The 22,086-nt window shown below is 39.1% G+C and overlaps 2 protein-coding genes across 3 annotated transcripts; both read left to right on the forward strand.

Moving 5' to 3' along the window:
• Positions 1-272: 272 nt before the first annotated feature.
• LOC114156380 (CMP-N-acetylneuraminate-beta-galactosamide-alpha-2,3-sialyltransferase 1-like) lies at positions 273-8,620 on the forward strand. Of its 2 annotated transcripts, none has more exons than XM_028036776.1 (8): positions 273-1,340; positions 4,176-4,234; positions 4,381-4,717; positions 4,809-5,005; positions 5,098-5,277; positions 5,610-5,655; positions 5,742-5,861; positions 6,234-8,620. In XM_028036776.1, the coding sequence occupies exons 2-8, from the start codon at positions 4,197-4,199 to the stop codon at positions 6,399-6,401; spliced, it is 1,086 nt and encodes a 361-aa protein (XP_027892577.1). In that variant the 5' UTR covers positions 273-1,340; positions 4,176-4,196; the 3' UTR covers positions 6,402-8,620. The 2 variants fall into 2 exon arrangements, with proteins under 2 accessions (XP_027892577.1, XP_027892578.1); XM_028036777.1 differs by lacking the exon at positions 273-1,340 and adding an exon at positions 1,351-1,488.
• A 112-nt stretch (positions 8,621-8,732) lies between these two features.
• Positions 8,733-19,791, forward strand: LOC114156381 (CMP-N-acetylneuraminate-beta-galactosamide-alpha-2,3-sialyltransferase 1-like). The gene is made up of 7 exons (XM_028036779.1): positions 8,733-11,415; positions 11,666-11,896; positions 11,981-12,177; positions 12,266-12,445; positions 16,111-16,156; positions 16,240-16,359; positions 17,372-19,791. The coding sequence occupies exons 1-7, from the start codon at positions 11,395-11,397 to the stop codon at positions 17,537-17,539; spliced, it is 963 nt and encodes a 320-aa protein (XP_027892580.1). The 5' UTR covers positions 8,733-11,394; the 3' UTR covers positions 17,540-19,791.
• Positions 19,792-22,086: the final 2,295 nt, after the last annotated feature.

The following is a 22,086-nucleotide window of genomic DNA, read 5'->3' on the forward strand; positions in this document are numbered from 1 at the left end:
AATGTTTTTTAAGCTTTGGTTGGCTCTAGTTGCCTTTATTAGAAAGTAGTTTGACAGGAAGGGTAATGAGAGAGGGGGAAGACATGCGACAAATGTCGCCAGGCCCGGAATCAAACCTGCGACCACTGCCACGACCAAGGCCTCCATATGTGGGCTGTGCTTTGCCCCTGTGCCACCACAGCACCCAAGGTATTTAATTTAGGAGGATTATTTTATTTTTGAAATTAAAAGTAGTTAACAGATTTATGTGCAGGTTGTTTTTTTACGTTGTTATTGACAAACGTCAAAACTGTTTCACTACGGAAGCAAAGAGTGGACATTTTCTGTAACAGTTTGTGGATAATTAAAGGAATCATTTCAAACCACCGAAGCTTAAACTAGTACTGTGTATGGTCCTGCTAACACTGACAAACTAGATTAATTGATGATGTAGATGAGGACTTCACCCAATCTGCTGTCAAGTCTGTTTAAAGTGGTTCCATGTGTTTAATTGGGACCCATCTGTTAGGGTCCCTCCACTTTGGAAAGTTTAACCCAAATGTGTTTTTTCCTGTCATTGTTTTTGTAACAGCCAGTTCTGCAACAACAACAAAAAATGATGTCGGGTGATGCATATTGTAATTTAAAGAGTAATGGGGAATTTATTAGAAGCCAGATTGTGTTTATTTTTATTACCTGCACAGTTGTCTCTTGATAAGAGAATGAGTAGGACTTGGGGGGGCAAAGTGATTCAGCAGACTGAAAGGCTCCAAGTGAATGTGTGTTCTCCCGAAAAAACACATTTTCTTTCACAAGGCTTAAATGTATCAACACAAAAATAATGTTAATGCAATAATTAGTTCTTACGTTAAATAGTTCATGTTTTTCCTTTAAGTTAAAAAAAAGATGAAATAATCCAGTCCCAGTTTTATCAGTCGCCAGTTCAATCCAGTAATTTGCCACAAACAACAACAAAAAAAGAGAAAGCGAATCAAAGATTATTGAATATGGAAATAGGTTTTAATAGGGAATTGAAATTTGAGATTGTAGTTGCTCGGTTAAATAATAATGAAGGAAAATGGAAGGCATTTCGGGGTTTTTAAATACCGGACTCATTGGGAGAATTTGAGGAATAAGTATTAGGATCCAAGAGATGGCAGTAGTGCAACAATAATGAATGCAAGCTCCCGTTAAAATCCAAAGACGAGGAAGAAAAACTCCACTCCGGGTTTTCCAACCAATCCACAAAGAGAAGCCCAAACAACCAAGTACACCTCGGATCGTAAACTTCAACTCCAACCTGCGGCAGAAAACACTCAGAGAAAAATCATGTGATTGGACTCACGGAACAGGTGCTGGCGGTAAGGCACTGCACTGCTGTCCACCTCGATTTACAGACAAGCCTCTCTAGTAGAGAGACTACTTCCTGCGGTGCCTTGAGTTTCCAGCCGAGGTTGTCTGTAATGTGAACCCCCAGGATCTCCACTGCTCTGTCGTTAATGAGGAGAGGTGTGTGGTTCTGTCGAGACCTTCTGAAGTCGACAATGATCTCTTTTGCCTTGTCGTTGATCAGGAGCAGGTTGTTTATTCTGCACCAGTCCACAAAATGTTGTTCACTTCATTGTTGTCCTGAATCAGTCCCACAATTGTTGTGTCGTCTGCATATTTCATGATGTGGCTGGTGTTGCACCTGGGACCACAATCGTAGGTCATCAGGGTAAACAGCAGGTGGCTCAGGACACAGCCCTGTGGGGAAAACAGTGTTCAAAGAAATGACATTGGAGGTTTTATTACCCACACAGACAGACTGAGTTCTGTCAGTGAGGAGGTCCAGCAGCCAGTTACGCCGTGGAGTGTTGAAGACCAGTTTGCATACCAGGTCCTGGGGGATGATCGTATTAAATGCTGAGCTGAAGTCCAAAAACATCATCCGTACGTGGGTGTTTATTTCCTCCAGATGTACCAGGCTCAGATGAAGAGCAGTGGAGATGGCAACATCAGTCGAGTGGTTAGGTTTGTATGCAAACTGGAATGGGTCAAATGATGGAGGCGGTATAGAGTTTATGTCCTTATTTATCCTTAACCACATTCTCAATGCACTTCATGATGATAGATGTTAATGCAACTGGTCACAAGTCATTCAGACACGTGATGGTTGGTTTCTTGTGGAATAATAGCTGACTTAAAACATGAAGGGACAATGGTCTGGTACAGTGACGTGTTGACGTGAACACATGGGCATGCTGATCTGCACATTCTTTGATCAGCCTTGCTGGAATGTTGTCAGGACCTGCAGCTTTTCGTATATTGATTTTCCCCAGGGCTTTTCGCACAGCAAATGTTTTGAGCCTGAGGGCCTGTTCATCAGGGAGAGGGGTAGCTTTCCTTGCAGGGGAAGGATTTAGGGCTTCAAATCTTCCAAAGAAGCTATTGAGCTCATTAAGGAAGCTAATGTCATCTTGGCAGGATGAAGATGTGGTTTTATAATCAGTCACAGACTGGATGCCCTGCCACAGTTGTCTGGTGTTTCTGGCATCATGAAAGAATCATGGATCTTTTGACTGTAGGCATGTTTTGCTGCCTTGATGGTACATTTTAGATTGGACCTTGCTGAGGTAAGTCTGGCCATGTCACCAGATTTGAAAGCAGCATTACACTTCCTCAGTCTAGAATACACCTCCTTAATCATTCAAGGTTTCTGGTTGGCCTGTGTGACTATTGACTTTGTTGCTGTAACCTTCTCCGTACACCACTGGATGTAGTTTGACACAGATGCTGCATACTCCTCCACATCCGTGTGTTGCTTGTGCGTAGCGGCCTCTCTGAACATGCCCCAGTCTGTGCAGCCAAAACAGTCCTGCAGTGCAGACATGGCTCCCTCAGACCACACTCTCACCTTGTGGTTTGAGAGTGACCACAAGGTGACTCTGAGAGAAGCCTCTCTAGTAGAGAGAGGCTCTTTCAGACCACACTCTCACCTTCTTCACCACAGACTTTTTTTTTTACCCCTCCAGGGGTCTTTTTGTGGGCTCTAGTGTCCCTTTTACGAAAGTAGGCTGATAGGAATGGGGAAGGAGAGGAGGGAAGACATGCGGCAAATGTCGCCGGGTCCGGGAGTCGAACCCGCGACGGCCGCGTCGAGGACTCAAGGCCTCCAAATACGGGTCGCACTAACCACTACGCCACCACGGCACGCCCCCCACCACAGACTTTTGTCTGGTGAGCAGAGGTTGGTATGCTGGGATGAGCATAACCAAAAGATGATCTGAAGAGCCGAGATGGGGCTGGGGGGATTGCTCTGAAGGCCTTCTTGATATTGGTGTAGACCAAATCCAGTGTGTTTTCTCCTCTGGTCAGAAAATCCACATGTTGATTGAAATTAGGAATAAAAGTCTTGATGTTAGCCTGGTTAAAGTCTGCAGCAACAATAAAAACCACCCTCCGGGTTTATGGATTGTCTGTCACTGAAGGCCTGGTGAAGAGTACTCAGTGCTTGCTTGGTGTTGGCACTGGGCAGGATGTAGATAGCATAAATGATAATGGTGGTGAATTCCCAGGGTAGGTAGAAAGGTCTGCATCTCACAATCATGAACTCCATGTCCACATAGCAATGACCGTAGACTGGTGGTGTACGCTACAACAGCGTACACCAGTGCTGTTGTTAACGCCACTAAAAACAGCATTGGTGTTGTTATATCAGCTGTTAATACAAACACCACCTCCTCTGGAGGAGCATGGCTCCTGTCGGCTCTAAAAGTTGCTAGCCCCTCCAGACTGATGGCATTATGAGCGACAGATGAGTTTAGCCATGTCTCGCTGAAAATGAGAATGCAGCAGGTTCTGGTTTCCTCTTAGCTGGTTAGATCCAGCTTCAGGTAGTTTCAGGTAGTCCAATTTGCTTTGAAGGGATCGTACATTAGCAAGCAAGATGGAGGGAAGCGGCAAACGGAAAGGGCTAGCTTTTAGCTTAGCTGTAAGTCCACCGCTTTTGTTTTCTGTCACGTCTTCTCTGGTGTCTCCCTGGGCCTTGGAAGATTCCTCTGCTGTGAAGTTAGCTTGATTCAACTGACCTAACTCACGTAGCAGTCCAAGGCCTTGTAACCTCTTCACCTTTGATATTTTGACATTTTTTCTGTCATGAACTCTTTTTAATGAAAGTTGTGTTTTTGTTTTTTTCACCCTCATACACTTTTAAGATATATTTGTAGGTGTATGGAATGTGTTTGGCGCCAAGAAGAATGTATTCTTATACCAGGTAAGACATAAAATCATAAACTGGACTGAGAAGAGTGTTATATTTTTAGCTTCATTTATTTTATAAATGTACAATAATGCCAGTAAATTTGTAGCATTTTTTCCTCGTTATGTGCTAATGTATGTTCCATCATACGCTCTCCACAGACTGAAACTCTTTCCCATTGACAAGAATCCCACTGCCAGATGGAGTTTTCATTTAAAGCTGTTGACGTTCCTGCTCTTTGTGACTGTCATCGGGGTGTTTTTAAAGTCTGGTAACATCGAATGGCTCTGGTTTCAAGATCAAAGTCAGCCTGATGGTCAACATGATGGCCAGCATTATTTCCAGCATGATGGTCAGGATGATCATGCTGATAAAAGTCAGCGAGATCTGGATTATTCTGAGGATACTGCGTGGTGTCGTCATCCTCAGAAAGGTTCTGTCACGCCATTTTTGTCTGCCAAGACCAAACTGTCAGAGGACGCTTTCAAATGGTGGAAGGCAAGTCTTTACATGAAAGGGGGCCTCATGTGTTTGCCATGGATTTAAATAATCAAGAGATACGTTTTCACTTTGCGTTTCTACGTTACAGCATGTACAGAAGGAACAAGGCAACCTCAGTTATTTTGAAGAAACGGTGAATAAGCTTTTTGAGATATTCCCACCCATTCCCGATCTTGGAAAGCCGAAGTTTAACTTGTGCTCGACTTGTGCAGTGGTGGGGAATTCTCTTAATCTGAAAGGTTCAAATTACGGACCTCTTATAGATTCCAAAGACATAATTATGAGGTAAACGTACAGTACATTAGGTCATTTTTAATTTACAACTTGATAAAAATCTGTAATTATCTTTAATGAATACACCCCTCTTTTCTAATCAGAATGAACTTTGCCCCAACCAAAGGCTATGAAGAAGATGTGGGCACCAAGACAACGCATCATGTCATGTATCCGGAGAGTGCAGTTGACTTGGACAACAGTACTCATCTTGTACTGCTTCCATTTAAGATACTGGATCTAGAGTGGCTCATCAGGGCCTTTACAACAGGATTTCATGGACGGTAAGTTGTATGTTTCTATTTTGCTCAAACACTTTTGGACAGGAAATTGACCAATATTATCATCCTGCCAATAAGTTAGACAAATATGTACCTATTTTTGTTTGTTCTACAACTTTTGTTTCTTTTTTTTAAGTAGTTAAGTCCTGACAGCACATACTTTGGCAAATTTTAAACGACAAATCTTTTGGGGACTACAGATAAATCTGGATTGTGACGATCCAGTTTGGTCTTAAATTTCTCATCAGTATATTAGCTGATTAGTAATAAATTTACCAAATACTGTAGCCCATCTCAGCTTAATAATGGAATACATTTTATGCTGCTTGTTACAGATCCTATGCACCAATAAAATCCAGAATTCAGGCCAACAAAAATTTGGTACGTATTTTAGTGAATCAATTCAACTCCTATTTGCATGCAATGTCATTAGTTCCATTAGTTCAAAACCTTCTTCTTTGTACCAGGTGATTGTGATCAGTCCAGCTTTTATGAAGGACGTCCATCAAATTTTGCTAAAAGAGAAGGGAAGTTATCCTTCCACTGGTTTTCTGACTGTGGTTCTTGCACTTCACATTTGTGATGAGGTAAAGATTTCTTCTTTTTACACTTTGTGTAATAATCTGTTATTTTGAATAGCATGGTACTATGCGATGGGCTTCCAGAGAAGTACTGCAAATTGAAAGTGGCTGTGTTATGTTTATAAAGTCCATCTCTTTGCTTAAGATGTAATTTGAACCTTTCAGATTAAGAGAATTCCCCACCACTGCACAAGTCGAGCACAAGTTAAACTTCGGCTTTCCAAGATCGGGAATGGGTGGGAATATCTCAAAAAGATTAGAGCATAGAGAATAACTTGCACTCTCAAAGCAAAGATAAAAAAAAAAACACACATTGAAAAGTTATTGTTTCTAAAATATTTACTGAGGGGTTTTTTTGGTTTGTTTGTTTTTTTTCAGATTAGTGTTTTTGGATATGGGGCAGACCGCAACGGACAATGGAGCCATTACTTTGAAACACTGAAAGACAAAAGCTTCAAAACAGGAAAACATCCTGGACAACAGGAGTATAAAATACTACAAAAGCTGAATTTTGAAGAACTGGTGAAACTTTACCCTGGGGCGTGAATTCTTCTCCTGAAACAGACCTGATGTAAGGGAGTTGTAGAAAGAAAGGCTGAGTGAATCAGTGTTACTGTGTCCATTAAACCTCAAACGTAAGTTAAGAAATGTGACGGCTTAGAAGAAAGAGTCACAAAATGATCACCAGATACCAGTGTTTTAAAAAAAGAAGCCTTTAGCCTGTCACTCCGTTATCCATGTCCAGATACGTTTCTTTAAATTTCTGATGACATTAGTGCCACCTGCAGGCTTTGGTTAGTTAGTCCCAGAGACGATGTAAAAGCAGATCTTTCAAAACAGAAGAAAAAAGGGGGGAGGGGGTGAAAATATTGAGTGGTGGAGCTCGTGTTTGAAACTAAAGGTGCTCCTACATTGTTTCTTATATTCACACTTATGTTGATGTACATACGTACATCCCTCCTACTTCTGGCTCAGTATTCTCACATTTATCTATTTGCAAATTTGTCTGTGGGACGTGACTGCACTATTCACTTAGCACAGGTGCACCTGTGGGCCATGTGCTTAGCCCCCTCTTCTACTTGCGCTACACCTACTATTTAGTCCATCAAACTGTGATCAAGTTCACAGGTGACACCACTGTGATCAGAGGAGACATTGAGTCTGCATATCAGCAGGATGTTTATATAATAATGCTTGGTTCATTTTGGCTGCATATTCCCACAGTAAATCTGTTTATTTGGATGGCTTGTATTTTTTTGTTTGAAAATGCGTCTGCACACAGTAGTGGCTTCAGGAAATTCAAAATCTCAGATTATCAGATGCATGTGACTAATGCCAGTCTGGGCAGGAGGTGGCAGTAGCAATCTGCAGTAGAGCTGTATTATAAAGCATAAAGTCAGCGTCGGTGTCCAGCGTCGGTGTCAGGCATTGATACATTTTTCAGTTTCTTCAGATAATTTTAAATATTCAACCATATACCCAGAGCCATCTCTAGCCATTTTGCTGGGCAGGGACAGACTTATTACTAGGTAAAGCAACAAAATAATAAACAAATCACACACACATAAGTTCAGAGGAATTAAAATAATATAGTTTTTCGAGTTTGTGGCAACATCCACCCATCTAGAAACTCCTTATCAAAGCCTATTTTCATGTCTACCAGCAGGCATTGTGTTGCTTTCTGTGCTGCCCCTGTAGTTGTCCAAATTAATAGTGCTCTTATTCTGTTGGGGGTTTAAAAATACCATTACATTTTGAAACTCAACCAGGATAAAGCAGTCATTGTCATCTTTCCCAAGCTCTACAGACAAAAGTAGAAAATGCAAAAGATTTCCCCATCGTACATCCAACTCAGAATTTTATCCTCAGACAATTAAAATACATCTGCACATCTGCATTACCTTTGTTTCTACATTCACATCAAGAAAATCTTAAGTCAGCATACAGGGGATGGTAAATGACAAAACAATATTCATCTTCCACCGCATTGCTACTTTTGTCAGTATTTTTGCCTTTACTGTGGATCCCTCATTGGGAAACACACAAACCAGTTTATTGTGGCTCCGAAACGTTTGCTGGGTTTTACTTCATGATAATGTTGGGAACTCTTTGTTTGCTTTTTCCACTTAAAAGTCCCAATTGTTGAAAAACATGATCTCATTCAGCAGATCTGCGACTAATATTTTCCTCCAATACAAAGACGTATTCACTGTTTCAACTCTGACAGTAATCCTATGAGAATTCAAGGTCGATACCCATTCCTTGTGCATCGACCTTGTAGAACAGAAGTTCAGAGGAATCAACGATTAAAATAATATAGCCATTAATTCCTCACTATCAACTCTGATAGAGAAGCTATCAGAGTTGAAACATTTGCTTGTGTGAGTGTGGGATGTTGTGTTGATTTGGTCAACAAGTCAGCAGGACTGAGCAACATCCTTGTTTGCTTTTTCTGTAGACTCCGATCCTCTGACGCCTCAGTGTCACCTTGTGAACTGTGACTTGTTACATTTTGTTACATCAGCAGAACTTTAGATCATGCATCATGACGGCCACCTAACTGTTACACACACTTGAGTTACACATAAATTTCTACATTTGATCTCAGAACTATGCAGAATTATTATTTTTTTCGTTCTGCTTTTGTGACTGTACCAAAGAATAATCATGGAAAGATCAGAATGGAAATAGCAAATCACAAGGTGATCAGTGTAAAGCCGAAATGTTGAAGAGCAAAGTTAAATAAAAATAATGTTTAAGAATAATGACTGGGTTCATTATTGGTTTTCATCCATATATTTAAGTGTCGTGAGCTGTGATGCAAAACATCATTTCCATCCCTTTGGCATGATCCAAGATATTGACGTATATTGGAGGATTTGTTCCCTCTTTCAATCGTAACAGAAATATGTGTGTTATCCAAGTGATCATAACACTTTGTCATAAGAGGCAACACTGAAAAATAATAATACGTTTACACAAAGTGACACTATGTTCTCCAAAAGATTTTTTCATGATCAGCAGATGGTAGATCTTGTTTTGTCTGAAAAAGCTTTAATAGTTAAGTCGGTTTAATGAGACGACATTGGTTCACGACTGGTTGTTTGTCTTTTTTTATTAATCCTGTTTTAATTTGTTGTGTTTAAATAATCCACTGCTTACATTTAGCTTAGCTAAATTATTATTATTAATATTTAGTTTGGAACTATGACGGTTATCAATGTACGAATAACATTCTTGCTGGGTTATTGATTTACTTTTATGTGCCGACCATCTTAACTTGGGTTCATGCGTCATACGAAAGCTTCCACAAAGATCAACTTCATCGTAAAGGTCCACGTCTCTGACTGCTCTCTCAAACATTCTCAGCACTCTTAAAGATGTTTTTTAAAAAGCACTGAAAATGCATTCATGATTTTCCTCAGGAGTTTAATCTGACATTGGCAGCCTGGCAAAGGAAAAAAAAAACAACTAAAAAACCTTCAGTTGGGCAAAAATGATTTTTGAATTGAAAAATTACACACTCTTAAAGCCAATCTAGTACAGATTGTATACTTTACAAGCAGCAAGCTTCTGTGTCTGCTTCCTGTTTTATTCCATAGACGTTATGGATGTTTATCTGCGTTTCTCTCCTCCTTAATGCTTTCAACACAACCATTGCTGCCATTAACTCTATGTATTCAGTTCTCCTGGCCCAGTGCTTCTGTTTTTATATGCTCAGGAGAGTTTTACATGCACCTTCCCAGCATGCCGCATTCTACAATTTTTATGGTGGATTAATCAAAAATAGAATCAGTTGAATACAGCTATGGTCTACGGGCGAGAGGTGGGGTACATCCTGGACAGGTCACCAGCCCATTGCAGATATTATTGTAATTTTGCTACAATCCTCTACAGCATGAGCACTTGCACACATTAATATTTGTATTGGATGCAAATGGGGGACTTGTAAAGTTTACAAAACAGTTCCTCAGCAATTATTTTTTCTTTATTAGCTAAGCGGCTAATCCGGGATGTGACGTCATCATGACTGCACATTGTGTGCTTTTCCTTTGAAAGCACCACTCCTTCATCTGTACTGTAAATGCCACACCTCACCAGGTGATTCATATTTTTACATTATTTCTGGGCTTCGGTGTCTTAAACAAATCTTGAATTTACGCTTACACAATAAGCATGCCACTTTAAAATATTCAGTCAGTGCTGCTGACAGATTACTGTCAGTAGTACTGTGTTTGTGTTGCATAAGAACACAAATAGTTTTTATGCACAGGTGATGACATGTCTGTTTGGTTAATGTAAATCACACCATTTCAGGGAATTCCTTTATTTCATTTTTTCCCTCTGGCACTAGTGCGGTGTATTGCTCCTTTGTAAAATGTAATTTGTCATTTAATGTAGTTTTACTGGAACTAGGAAAGTAATAGTAAAACAGCTAATAGGTGTTATTTAAAAAAATGTTGCTTGGACATTGCCAACATGATTGGCTCTTACTGGACACAGAGATTTAGGGTCCCACGGGTTGCAGTCTGCAACAAATTATGTCATTACTTCCACGTACCTAATTTGATGTGATTACCAGTCGACATAGTCTTGTGTTTTAATAACTTTATGTCCTAATATGCTATTCAAAAATAGTTCATCCTGCAAATTAACCTGTTCGTATCATATTTAATTCTTAAGTCGTAATTGTTTTGAAGCAATCTAATTGGTGGGCGTAGGGCTTGGCTTTGTGCTACACTGCCCCCTATGGGTTTGGAATGTTTAAAGCAACACTAAGGGGCAGATTTGCACAGGTTTTGTAGATGAAACCTTTTCTGAAAATGGTTCCATGTGTGCGATATATTTAAACGATATGTGTGGCTATGTGTGTACATTGTTTGATTCCAACAAACTTAGTGTTTATAGGATTTTTTTGTTTGAGTCCTCGTTAATCACATTTTGTCATCGTAAGCCTTAATTTTCCACAACCAAATAACAAACGCTCTCATTTGGGACGGGGGGCACCACAAATGGCTAGCGACGGCCCTGCATATAGCCAACAGAATTTGTCTGCAGGGCAATATATTAATATGCAACATTTCCCCCTCTAATTGAGTGCTATATACATAATTGACCTTTGTAGAGCAGCTTTGACCAGGGAATTCAGATGAGAAAGCAAACAGTCCCATTCGGTATGCCATAATTACTTAATTTTATAGCATTTAATAATGTTCCGTTTTATCTTTTAAAGACTAATATATGGATTTTTACATAAAATATAAGTTCAAAGAAAGAAGCCTTTGCTATGACAGTGTTCACCTTCCCTTCTGTTCTCTCTCTCTCTCTCTCTTTTTCCTCTTGGGTATCTACATGAGCAAACCACACCTCTTTCTCTCTCTCTCTCTGTCTCTCACCACTTCAGGGATTAGACAGACTCCCTTCGCTGAAATAATAGAACAGCCTAAACAAAGTCTTCGCATGAAGCCTGTTTTGTGGAAGTCAAATTCCCGCCAACCAATGGAAACATTTTGAAGATTCATAGAAAATTCTGACAGCTATGACAAATGTACGCACTCGGGTAAGACATGGACAAAAATTACACAAAATACCTGCATTTACATATAAAAAAAATATGATTAGTAACTCTGCTGCTCCTAATAATTACTATCTTCTATCCTGCTGCTAGAAGGCGTTAAAGTGTTGAGATCAAATTAAAAACAATGACATGTTAAACACCAACTGGAGGCTTTTTATTTTATGTGGACTTACTTCCTGTTTTATGACGCTCTTCCCATGCTGGAATTACTTCCCATCACAACAATCACCAGTCCAGGACATTTAAAGTGAAGCTGCTGGTTTTGCTGCTGGCTCTAACCGCCGCCGTGTTTCTAAAGTCTGACCTCACCGACTGGCTCTGGCTGCAGGATCAAAACTCGTGTGCTTGCGGGAAGCGTTTGTCTAAAGACAACCTGCGGGCTCTTCATCGCCTGAACCATTCCGTGGAACCGTTCCTGACCGTAAACACCAACCTCTCTGAGGAGGCTTTCAGATGGTGGACGGTTAGAGAAAATAATGCAAGCCTCTTTTCCTCTCATGTCATTTGAAAACCAGCCTAATAGCATGCTGTTTGTTCTGTTCGACAGCACATACAGCATGAACAAAGGGACTTCAGTTATTATAAATCAACAGTGCACAAGCTGTTTGAGCTTTTGCCACCCGTTGCCGATCATGGAGAGCCCAGTTCTGACAGCTGCAGGACTTGTGCTGTTGTGGGAAATTCGGCCAATTTGAAAGGATCACGTTACAGGTCGCTGATAGACTACCAAGATGTTGTTATAAGGTAAGATCTTCAGTAAAAGGAATGATCCTGCATTTAGTCTCTCACGTGAGTGAAGTATTTATAAAAACTGTTGCTCCATCCCATTTAGAATGAACGCGGCTCCCACCAAAAACTACGAGAGTGACGTGGGGACCAAAACGACTCATCGCGTCATGTATCCGGAGAGCGCCGTAGATTTGGATAACTCCACTCTTCTTGTGCTGTTTCCCTTCAAGATAAACGACCTCCAGTGGGTCATCAAGGCCATTACAACAGGATTTTATGGAAGGTGAGTTGTATACATTTGTGGAAATCTTATGCTGCACTACAAAGAGTTGCTCATTGTAACGTAATCAAAACACACCTTATACTTGTTTCATTTCTATTATCTCCAACAAAGACTGTAAACCAAAAATAATAATTACATTTACAACATATGGCTTCACAGGATGTTTCCAGAGGTATTATACAAAAGTAAAATTAGTGACTAAGATTTTTATTTGATTAAATATGAATGTAAATAATTCTTAAATTTTAGTCCCTCCCCTCTCGCATCTGAATTGGTTCAGTCTTTTTATGCACAACCTGTGATAGACGGTCAATCTGACCAGGGTGGACCCTTCCTCTCGCCCAATGTGGTGTAGATGGTCTCCAGCTCCTGTGGTTCTGCATGCATAAGAGGGTCTAGACAATGAAAAGATGGATCTTTTTTTTTTATGTTTCCAGTCTGTGTTGACCTTCATCTCCAGAAGCCCTGAACAGACCTACCCAGGGAGGCTTCAGAATTTGATCCCCCTGTAGTTGGAACATACTCTGCGTTCCCTCTTTTTGAATAGTGGGCCTACTGGTATGCAAATCCGGGGGAACTACCCCCGATGTTCACTCAATATAAGATAAGATAAGATAAATCTTTATTGTCATTGTCACAAGGACAACAAAATTCAAAGGGTGCCATCAGTTGGTGCATATGCCCAAAAACAAAAAATAACTGTCTCACAATTCACACACAACGCAAGAATCAACAAACAACTGGCAAAAAAATAAATAAATAAATAAGAACAGCCACATTCTCACATACATCATTTATGATGATTAATGGTTGTTTTTGATTGCATTTAGTTTTGTTATTGCTATCGGGTAGAAACTGTCTCTGAGACGGTTGGTTCTGGTTCTGGTTGCTCTGTATCTTCTGCCTGAAGGCAGCAGTGTGAACAGAGAAGGTCCGGGGTGAGAAGTGTCCTTTGTGATGTGTTGTGCTTTTCTTAGACAGCGGTCGCTGTGCAGGTCCTCCAGTGAGGGGAGAGGGCAGCCAATGATTTTTGGGCTGTATTCACAACCATACAGCTGTACTGGAGTCGTGAAAGCCAAAAAACCCCCCACAACATCCAGAACCTTCAGGAACTTTGGGCAAATCTCATCCACCCTCAGCGGGCCTTACCACCAAGGAGTTTTTTAACCACCATGAACCTCAGAACCAGAGATCGGACAGTGCGACCCGCAGTCCCCAGTCTCTACTTCCTCAGTGGGAAACATGCTGGAGACAGATGTACTATGTTCAGTTTTTAATAGGATGTTCTGCTATAAAGACCTGCTGTGCAATCAACAGAGGGAATGATATTTGTTTTACAGTATAACTTAGGTAGTGTTCCACACTATAGTGTACATGTCACTACATGAGATGTCCCCCTGTGAATCTGCATGGTGACTGCACAATAGGTTGTATGGCAACCAAAAATCAGAACACACACTTTCTTTCCAATCTGTCACAACTTTATTTTCCCTCTTTCCATAGCTGAAATAATCAAATCGACTCTCTAATTGGAGTAGGCTATTACATATTTTCCTTGACTAACATATAGTGAACATGCAACTTTTACTAAACTCTCCTTTTGATAATGAATACACAGGGGAGGAGGGAGCCAGGCAAGCCAATACCACAGTATATTTTCATTAGTTATTTGCCTTGTACTATACACCTGCAGGCCCTCATTTTGGAAAATGTGTTGTATAATACAAATATGTCTAACTCTCTACTCCTACTTGTTCATTTTCAATATCACAGTTTTGTTAAAATGCTTTGAAATTCTTCAAAAAGTATTGCTCCAAGCTGAAGTTATGACAGCCTTGTTTTTTATTGGTCAATCCATCTATCATTTATAGCCTCTGAGTGTAAATCATTTCCATGTTACTTGATTGAATCAATTTATGCTAATTTAAGTACCTATAATCTGATGTGACAAGCATAATGTTGCTGTATTTAGCAGGCCTGTCTAAACATTAACTATAGATGAAACATTAAAAATGTTCTTGATTTTTCATGCACACCTGAGGGCAAGTCAGAGAAAGTGGTTAACAGTGATGTTTTTTGGATGGTGGGTGGAAGCTGGACAGGAAGAGCTTAAAAACTCTATGCAGAAAGATCTTTGGCTGTGCAGCTCTTATGAGTAGTCCATTGGATATTATTTGAAGTTTAAATCAATCAATCAATGAAATTTTATTTGTATAGCACATTTCAGCAGCAAGGCATTTCAAAGTGCTTTACATCATATCAAACACAGAAACACAAAGCAACATAGAATCAATAATCAAAACACAGCATTAAGTCAAGTTCCATCAATAAATTTGCAATTGATTACGTTTCAAATACAATCCTAAACAGGTGGGTTTTTAGTCGAGTTTGCATCCATAAAGGTTTACCTGTTTCACTCCTACTGTGTTATATGGATCAAAATACCTGTTGCTATTTTTATTCCCACTCACAATCACACAGTTTAAAAATGATGTAGATGCATTTTAATGGGCTTCTGGCACCAGGCTCCGTACACCTCTTTCACGGAATTTCGCTCTGGGACTCGGCCGTCCCTCACAGATTTTTGTGCAATTTCAGCATAGAATTAACAATCAAACCATGACATTAAGTCAAGTTCCATCATTAAATGTGCAATTGATTACATTTCAAATACAACCCTAAACAGGTGGGTTTTTAGTCTAGATTTAAAGGAAGTCAAAGGATATATGTGTGTATATGTGTTTAAGACTCTTATTGTGAAGGTTTGAAGTATGCTGTGTTTTAAGTTCTTCTGTTGTGTGTTGACACTGCAGAGACAGAAGCTTCTCATCCATCTGCTTTTAGGTACAAAGACTCATTGTTCTACAGAACTGGTAACCAAGAGAACATGACAGGCTTTTTTGTTAACAAGACAAATGGGCATTGACTTGAAATATCAATCCAGCCTTAGGTTAACTTATTTAACGTTAGCCACAAAGCCACTTAAGAGGGAAGTGGAGGCAGAGACAAACGTATGTTTCCTACTACTTCTAGCGAGGATCAAAACACCGTTTTTGTCAGTTTTATGTTGTAAACAGGAAAGTTTACGACTCTATGCTGTTGGTTTTTTAGATATTCTCAATATGCTTTCACATAATTGTATGGAAAACTGTTTTAATGATAATTTTATTGCATATTAAATCAAGTTAAATCTGTCAATTAACCATGAAATAGTTAGTTTGGTTAAAGTAGCGCTATTGACACTATGACTTGTTACGTATTTTACCTCGTCAATGGTTTTTCTATTACAATGTTTTCATTAGGTGAGCAATGCTTGTTTTGAATTTGTTTGAGTTGGAAATGTTGGAGATGTGATTGATAAACCCTTTACGGAGCCGTACCCTTCTTTGGACGCAGGTTTTAATTCAACGTAATAATCCCTCCAGTGAGTCCTGCAATACTATTTTTTGTTGGTTATAATTTTTTGCTTTACTAACTTCACCTTTCAGTCTGCTGAACACATACAGCTGAAACATTAATATGTTCTCACTTTGCCCAGTATCGACTCTAAATCAATGAGTTCCACTTCTCGTTTGCATCTTTTATGTTTTATTTAATGTTTACTAGTCTTTTTACCACTTTAAAGAGATAAATCAGTTGTAAATTCTTGTCATTTGATTTAACAGATCATATGTACCAATAAAATTCAAAATAAAAGCCAACAAAGACTTGGTGAGTGGTGTCTAACGCAATACACTATTCTTTTTGTTTTATTGTGATCATAATTAATTTTGAATCCTACGAACTCGTTAAAGGTGATGGTGGTCAATACAGGCTTTATGAGGTACGTTCATGAAATTTGGCTGAAAAAAAAGGGAGATTATCCATTCACCGGCTTTATGGCTTTGATCCTTGCACTTCAAATTTGTGATGAGGTGAGTACACTCGGCTCATTTCCTTAACAATGATTAGGAAGTTCCTTCTGTTATCTACTGTGGACCATCATTGGCAAGAAATGTGGCATCAATCACAGTAGGAGAATATTCATTAGATTTGCACTCATTTATACAAAGCCTACCGTCTAGAGAATTTATTTGTTCCATTCCGAATTCTTCGCCATATTGGGGAAGATCAGAGAGCTGCTAAACGCAACTGACAAACTGAGTAAAACTGCAGGATGCTGGCAGAAAGAAAACAATCAGTAAATGAGTTCTTGTCCCAGACAGCTAAAGATCTATGAAACCCCATTGCACTTAGCAATCGCTATTAAGGTACCAAGTTCAAGAACGTTCTCGTAGCTTCAAATTGGTCTCTGTATGGACTTACGTTATCACAGTTTTTCTGTCTTTCATGGTAAATATCTGTCACATTGCCCACTATACTTGGGCTCTACAACTGGTACACATTGTACAGGGCCATTCCAACATTGCCTGTTAACATGTGAATAGCTTGGAAAATATGTGTGTGATCCAGTGAAACAAAAGTTAAGCTCTTTGGCAACAACTTGACCTATCATGCACAATGATTAGGGCCTGTTTTCCCACTAAACATACTGGACAACTTCAACGGAGTGAGGAGTAAAGTGCGAGGTAGAATACTGTGAAATTGTGGTTATCACTTTTCCTTCGCCAGAACACAACATATGGGTCATGTGACCAAAACATGCTCCCAAATAAGCAAATTAAAAGCTAAAAGAAGAACGGCAATAAAATTATGGCGAGACTTAACCAATTTTTAGACCTTAACTTGTTGCAGAGCCAATGTCCTACAGGACGCTCAGAGGTGAAATAAAATGTTTGTTTGTTGTGAAACAAAAGGGACAGAGGTTTTATAATGTTATTGTAGATGCATATTTTCTTGGCATGTGGGTTAAAGTGGAGGTGAGAAGTAGAGTTGTTGCAGGCAGCTTCTTTGTTGAACTAACAAGCTTTCTTAATGTGTCCCTAGGTCAGCGTGTTTGGTTATGGAGCAGATGACGACGGAAACTGGAGCCATTACTTTGAAACACTAAAAAGCAAAAACTTTAAAACTGGACCACACCCTGGAAAACACGAGTATGCAATCATAGATGAGGTGGCTCAAAACAAAACAATCAGGCTTTACAACAAGTGGTGATATCGTGATTGAAACAAGTCACTCTTAAAAAAATTAGATCACATATGTCAATGAGAACTACCTGTATAGATAGTTGCAATAGAAAAAAATCTAAAAACTTCTTCCAGAATCGAAACTCCTCAGATGGTAAATGGCCTGTACTTTTAAAGCACTTCACACTACATTCAGTCACTCGCGCACTGATGGTGGTAAGCTATTATATTGTAGCCATAGCTGCGATGGGGCAGTCTGACAGAAGTGAGGCTGCCATGCACTGGGCGGATCTGACCACCACCAGCAGGTAAAACGGGTGAAGTTTATTCCCTAAGGACACAATGACTGTGAAAGACGGAGCAGGGTTCAAACCGGCAACCCACCATTTACAGAATAAACTCCTATCTTGTCCGGCAAGGAAAATGAAAAGTACATTTTGGCATTGTGTTTCCTACTGGTTGGAGGCCCTCATCCCTCTTTTGCACATCCCACAAAGATGTCATTGTTACCATGGTTTTCCATGCAAATTGAAATGCAAATCCGTTTTCCAAACTGTCATACAGACAAGACCCGATTTCTTAGGAATAGTGACAGGGACATTGATTCAGGAGCTAATTTGGCAAACAAATCTTGTTGATGCTCAAACTGAATGCAGCTTGCTAGTCAACAGCTGTTTAAAACTTTTAGCAAGGTGCAATTTTGCCACTGAGAAGTGAGTTTCAGGCACATTCTGTGTTGTCTACATTTGATGTCCTTCGGATGTGATGCACCTCAATCAGCTTTGTTTCAGCAAAGATGCATCTTGCCAGTGCTGGTTGTTGATATTTTTGTTGAATTAATGTTCAGAGGAGTAATTATTAGGGATGCACCGACATGAAAATTTGGGCCGATATCGATATCCAATATATTTAACAGTATTTACTGATACTATATAAATATTTACACTTTTGACTGTGTAAATATTTACTTATTGGACTGATACTGATATAATTATAATGTTGATACCGATATATTACACATCCCTAGTAATTATTGCTATCAGTATTTATTTCCAGAGATTTTAAATACATTTCTCTATTAACTGTTTACTTGTGAAAGTCTATCTGAAGTTTAACTGTTCTTTCTGAAAACATAGAAAAGGCAAACTATAGATAGGTTAAGATCAAAGTAAGCTACGCTACACATAGTCCCGTAGCCATAACAACTGACTGACAACAACTCCACTAGCGGACCAGAATTGAACTCCAAAAATCGTGCAAACATTTCCCACACAAAGAAAAGAACATCCAGTCCATTACAGAATCATGTTTCAGGCTTGATGTTTACTTTTGCAATTCTTATTGTTATTCATCTGAACACATTAAAGGTTGGTGAGCTAATTTAAACACTTGCTCTCCTGATGACCAGTAAGAGTTGGTGTTTATGTCGCCTTACTTCTTATTAACTCACCCGAGACGCACCAAATTCTGTAGCACATCTACATGTTAAGGATGTCAAAGTCAAGCTAGCTAACTGATCTAGCTCCCTCACTATCATTTTTTTTAATCAAAACTTCTCGTCGAGTTGTGAAATATGTTGCCTCAGACCTTATCCCTTTATCTGATCATTAATTCCAGAATAAACTAACAATGAATGCAGTGATGCAGAGACACCACTTTCCATTTCATCATGCTCCATGAAAAACAAAGTTTGTAGTTGCTATAAAATTTGCATTTTCTTTTTTTCTTGCTGGTTGTTCCTAAATCACTAAATAGCATATGTGTTTGTAAAGGCTCAAAGGAATGTTTTTTGCATGCTTGGCGCACCCAAAGTGTGTATGTGACCTCTGTTAAAACACAAAGCCACTGATCCTTCTTCATGTTGCATGCATTCCGTAAATGCATGTGGGGGTTGATTACAGCTGAAGAGCCGGAGCGACAAGATGGGATTTATTTTAACCGGGTGGGGAGGCAGCATAGCACAATGTTCAAGCTTTATTATGTTAGCAGGAGTAAAGATATTCCTATTACCAGCCACTCTGTTTTTTTTTCTTTATTTAGCCTGTGGTTTATTGTTAATTCTTTTAATGTTAAATTATCAAAAATTACAAACAAAAAAAATTCCAAGGAAAAAACCAAAATCTCACTCAATCAACAATCCTTAAAGCAGGCAAGATTTTATTTTTTTTCTCTAAATTTTGTTCCATTTTTGAGTAGCAGTCACAGGTTATGCAAAGTTATTCTCAATTTGGTGACCCCTTCATGTCCACCTCTATCTTAAAAAAAATAAAATAAAAAAAACATCACAAGGAGTGCTAAAGGTAGATTAATGTGTCTTGTCTCGCTTTTATAACTAGTGCACCACAACCATTTTTTTCTTATCATTGCCACAGTACAAAAGTTCATAACCAAATTCATTCAATTTAATTCTACAACTTTGTCAACTTCATTAAGTAAGTTTGTTTTTTATCTGTAAAAGAAATACAAGTATTCTGAGCAAGTAACTGTGTTATTTTGACATCTAGTCAATCAGAAAGTGACGAGTCATGAAGACATTATGTAGGAGTCATTGATTCCTCAGGTGAGTTAATAAGTCTGTTAAATATTAGTACAAAAGGCTGCCGCACATCTTTTATTCAGTGACGGCCACTAGATAGCAGCCTTTCTTGTGTCAATAAAAATCCCAGCCTCAAGTTAATGTCTATTTAGAGGAACTAAACCTGGACTTTTTCCACTGAGAAATCGTTACTATAGGGATGTCGCTTTAGAAGCTGACCTGATTCTTTCACAGAACAGCTAGATTTATACTGAGAAGAAACTACACAGAGACAACTGTGTATATATACTAATAAAATCTGAAGGCAATCGGTGCAATAAATTTTGCTCAGGATTCTAAAAGTAAAAGCGGGGCTGAATTCACACCACAGCTTTCTGATCCCAATAAAACAGAATAAATTGTAAGCGATTGTTAATACAGTGATCCATGTGAGCACAACAATGTATGTTTTCCTGGTGTTTGCTGAATGTTTTTTATTTTCAACTTTGTAGTAGGTGGATGGTGTCTGTAAAATCCCCTGTCCTGGAGCAGAACTCAATACATTATAATAGTTTCAAACAATTAAAGGAATGCTAAGATAATATATTATGACAATTAAGTATAAATATTCAAATAAATAATTATAAAAGTATCATTAAAAATAATTTTTATATGTTTTCCAATTCAATTTAAATTTGTCCCAAGTTTTTGTCAACACCGTCAGACATAAAAAGAATGTAAAAAAAAAAAAAAATCAGGCATTATTGGGGTGCATCAGAACTTCTGAGGACCCATGACCTCTTCCTTTCTCTTCCTTTGCTAAGAGGGTTAAGCAGCTCTAGTTAGCTTATGCTATTCTTTAGTTTTTTCTTCTGTTTTATTCCTAGGTTGTTCGTCACAACCATGATGTGTCAACACCATAACTGACAATTTACAAAATTTTGATGAGATGTTGTGAAATAAATACTTAATTTTAGTAAACTGTAAAGATTTCATGGACCTGATGAGCTACAATATGGCCTCCTTCAGAATAACATCATATAAATTGAGGTAGTTTGGCATTTCGCCAACTCCGTCAGAGTTTTTAACTGACGGTCTGACTCTTTCAGTGATCGTGTTGACAAATCAGCTACCCTAACCTTTCAGATGGTAGGTGAAAGGTTAGGGGAAAGAGGAGGATCTAACAGGAGAGCAGAGATGACCAATGCCTTATTTGGAAACAGATTGTTGAACAACTTAAACTTTTCAAAGAAAAGGTTGTGCAGGACACCGATGTAGGAGGATCGTTGCACAACCCTGAGACATTAGCACAGACATCAGGACATAATGTCTCTAAGACAAAGATGGATATGAGATCATCTATCCAAGCAGACAGCCAATGAAACAAGCACAGCATCAGTGCCAGGCAATGCAAATGCACCAAAAGGGTGGATAAACCCTATAAAAGGTGGGCGCAAAAGAGGAACCTTTGGCTGGATCCTCCAGGCAGCTTCGAGCCAAGATTGAGATGGACAAAGAACTCTGCAGCTGAAGAAGAGCCGGGGCCACAGAGCCGAAGACTGTCCTGCGCATGGAGACCAACCCGTCTGGCCCGCAACGTGTGGCTTCACATCGCACTTCTCTCATCAGATGGGTTCAGACCCCATCTGGTGTTGGTCTTTGACAAAGACAAAGACCAAGACCATAATCACCTTTCTGATTTAATTCTTCAAACATAACTTCTCTTAATAATCATCTGAGTTTACACCATATATTCATCATCTTATTCATTTCTTGATCTGCTTTTTATTGCATCAACTCTTTGTATAATCATCAGTAAATCAAAATACAAGAATCCTTATTTTATAAACATTAATAAATCAAAATACAAGAATACATATTTTATAATCAATCAGTAAATCAAAATGCAAGATTACATATGTCTCCCAGGCTTTTATGATCTGATTTCTGCATTTACCTGGAAAGATCTCACCACTATATACTAGTTTTCACTACAAGAAAGGAGGAAAGGGGGGGTGTTGAGCAACAACTCAAAGATACGGCTCCAACCACTCTGAACA

The sequence above is a fragment of the Xiphophorus couchianus genome, chromosome 13 (assembly GCF_001444195.1).
Source record: "Xiphophorus couchianus chromosome 13, X_couchianus-1.0, whole genome shotgun sequence".
NCBI lineage: Eukaryota > Metazoa > Chordata > Actinopteri > Cyprinodontiformes > Poeciliidae > Xiphophorus > Xiphophorus couchianus.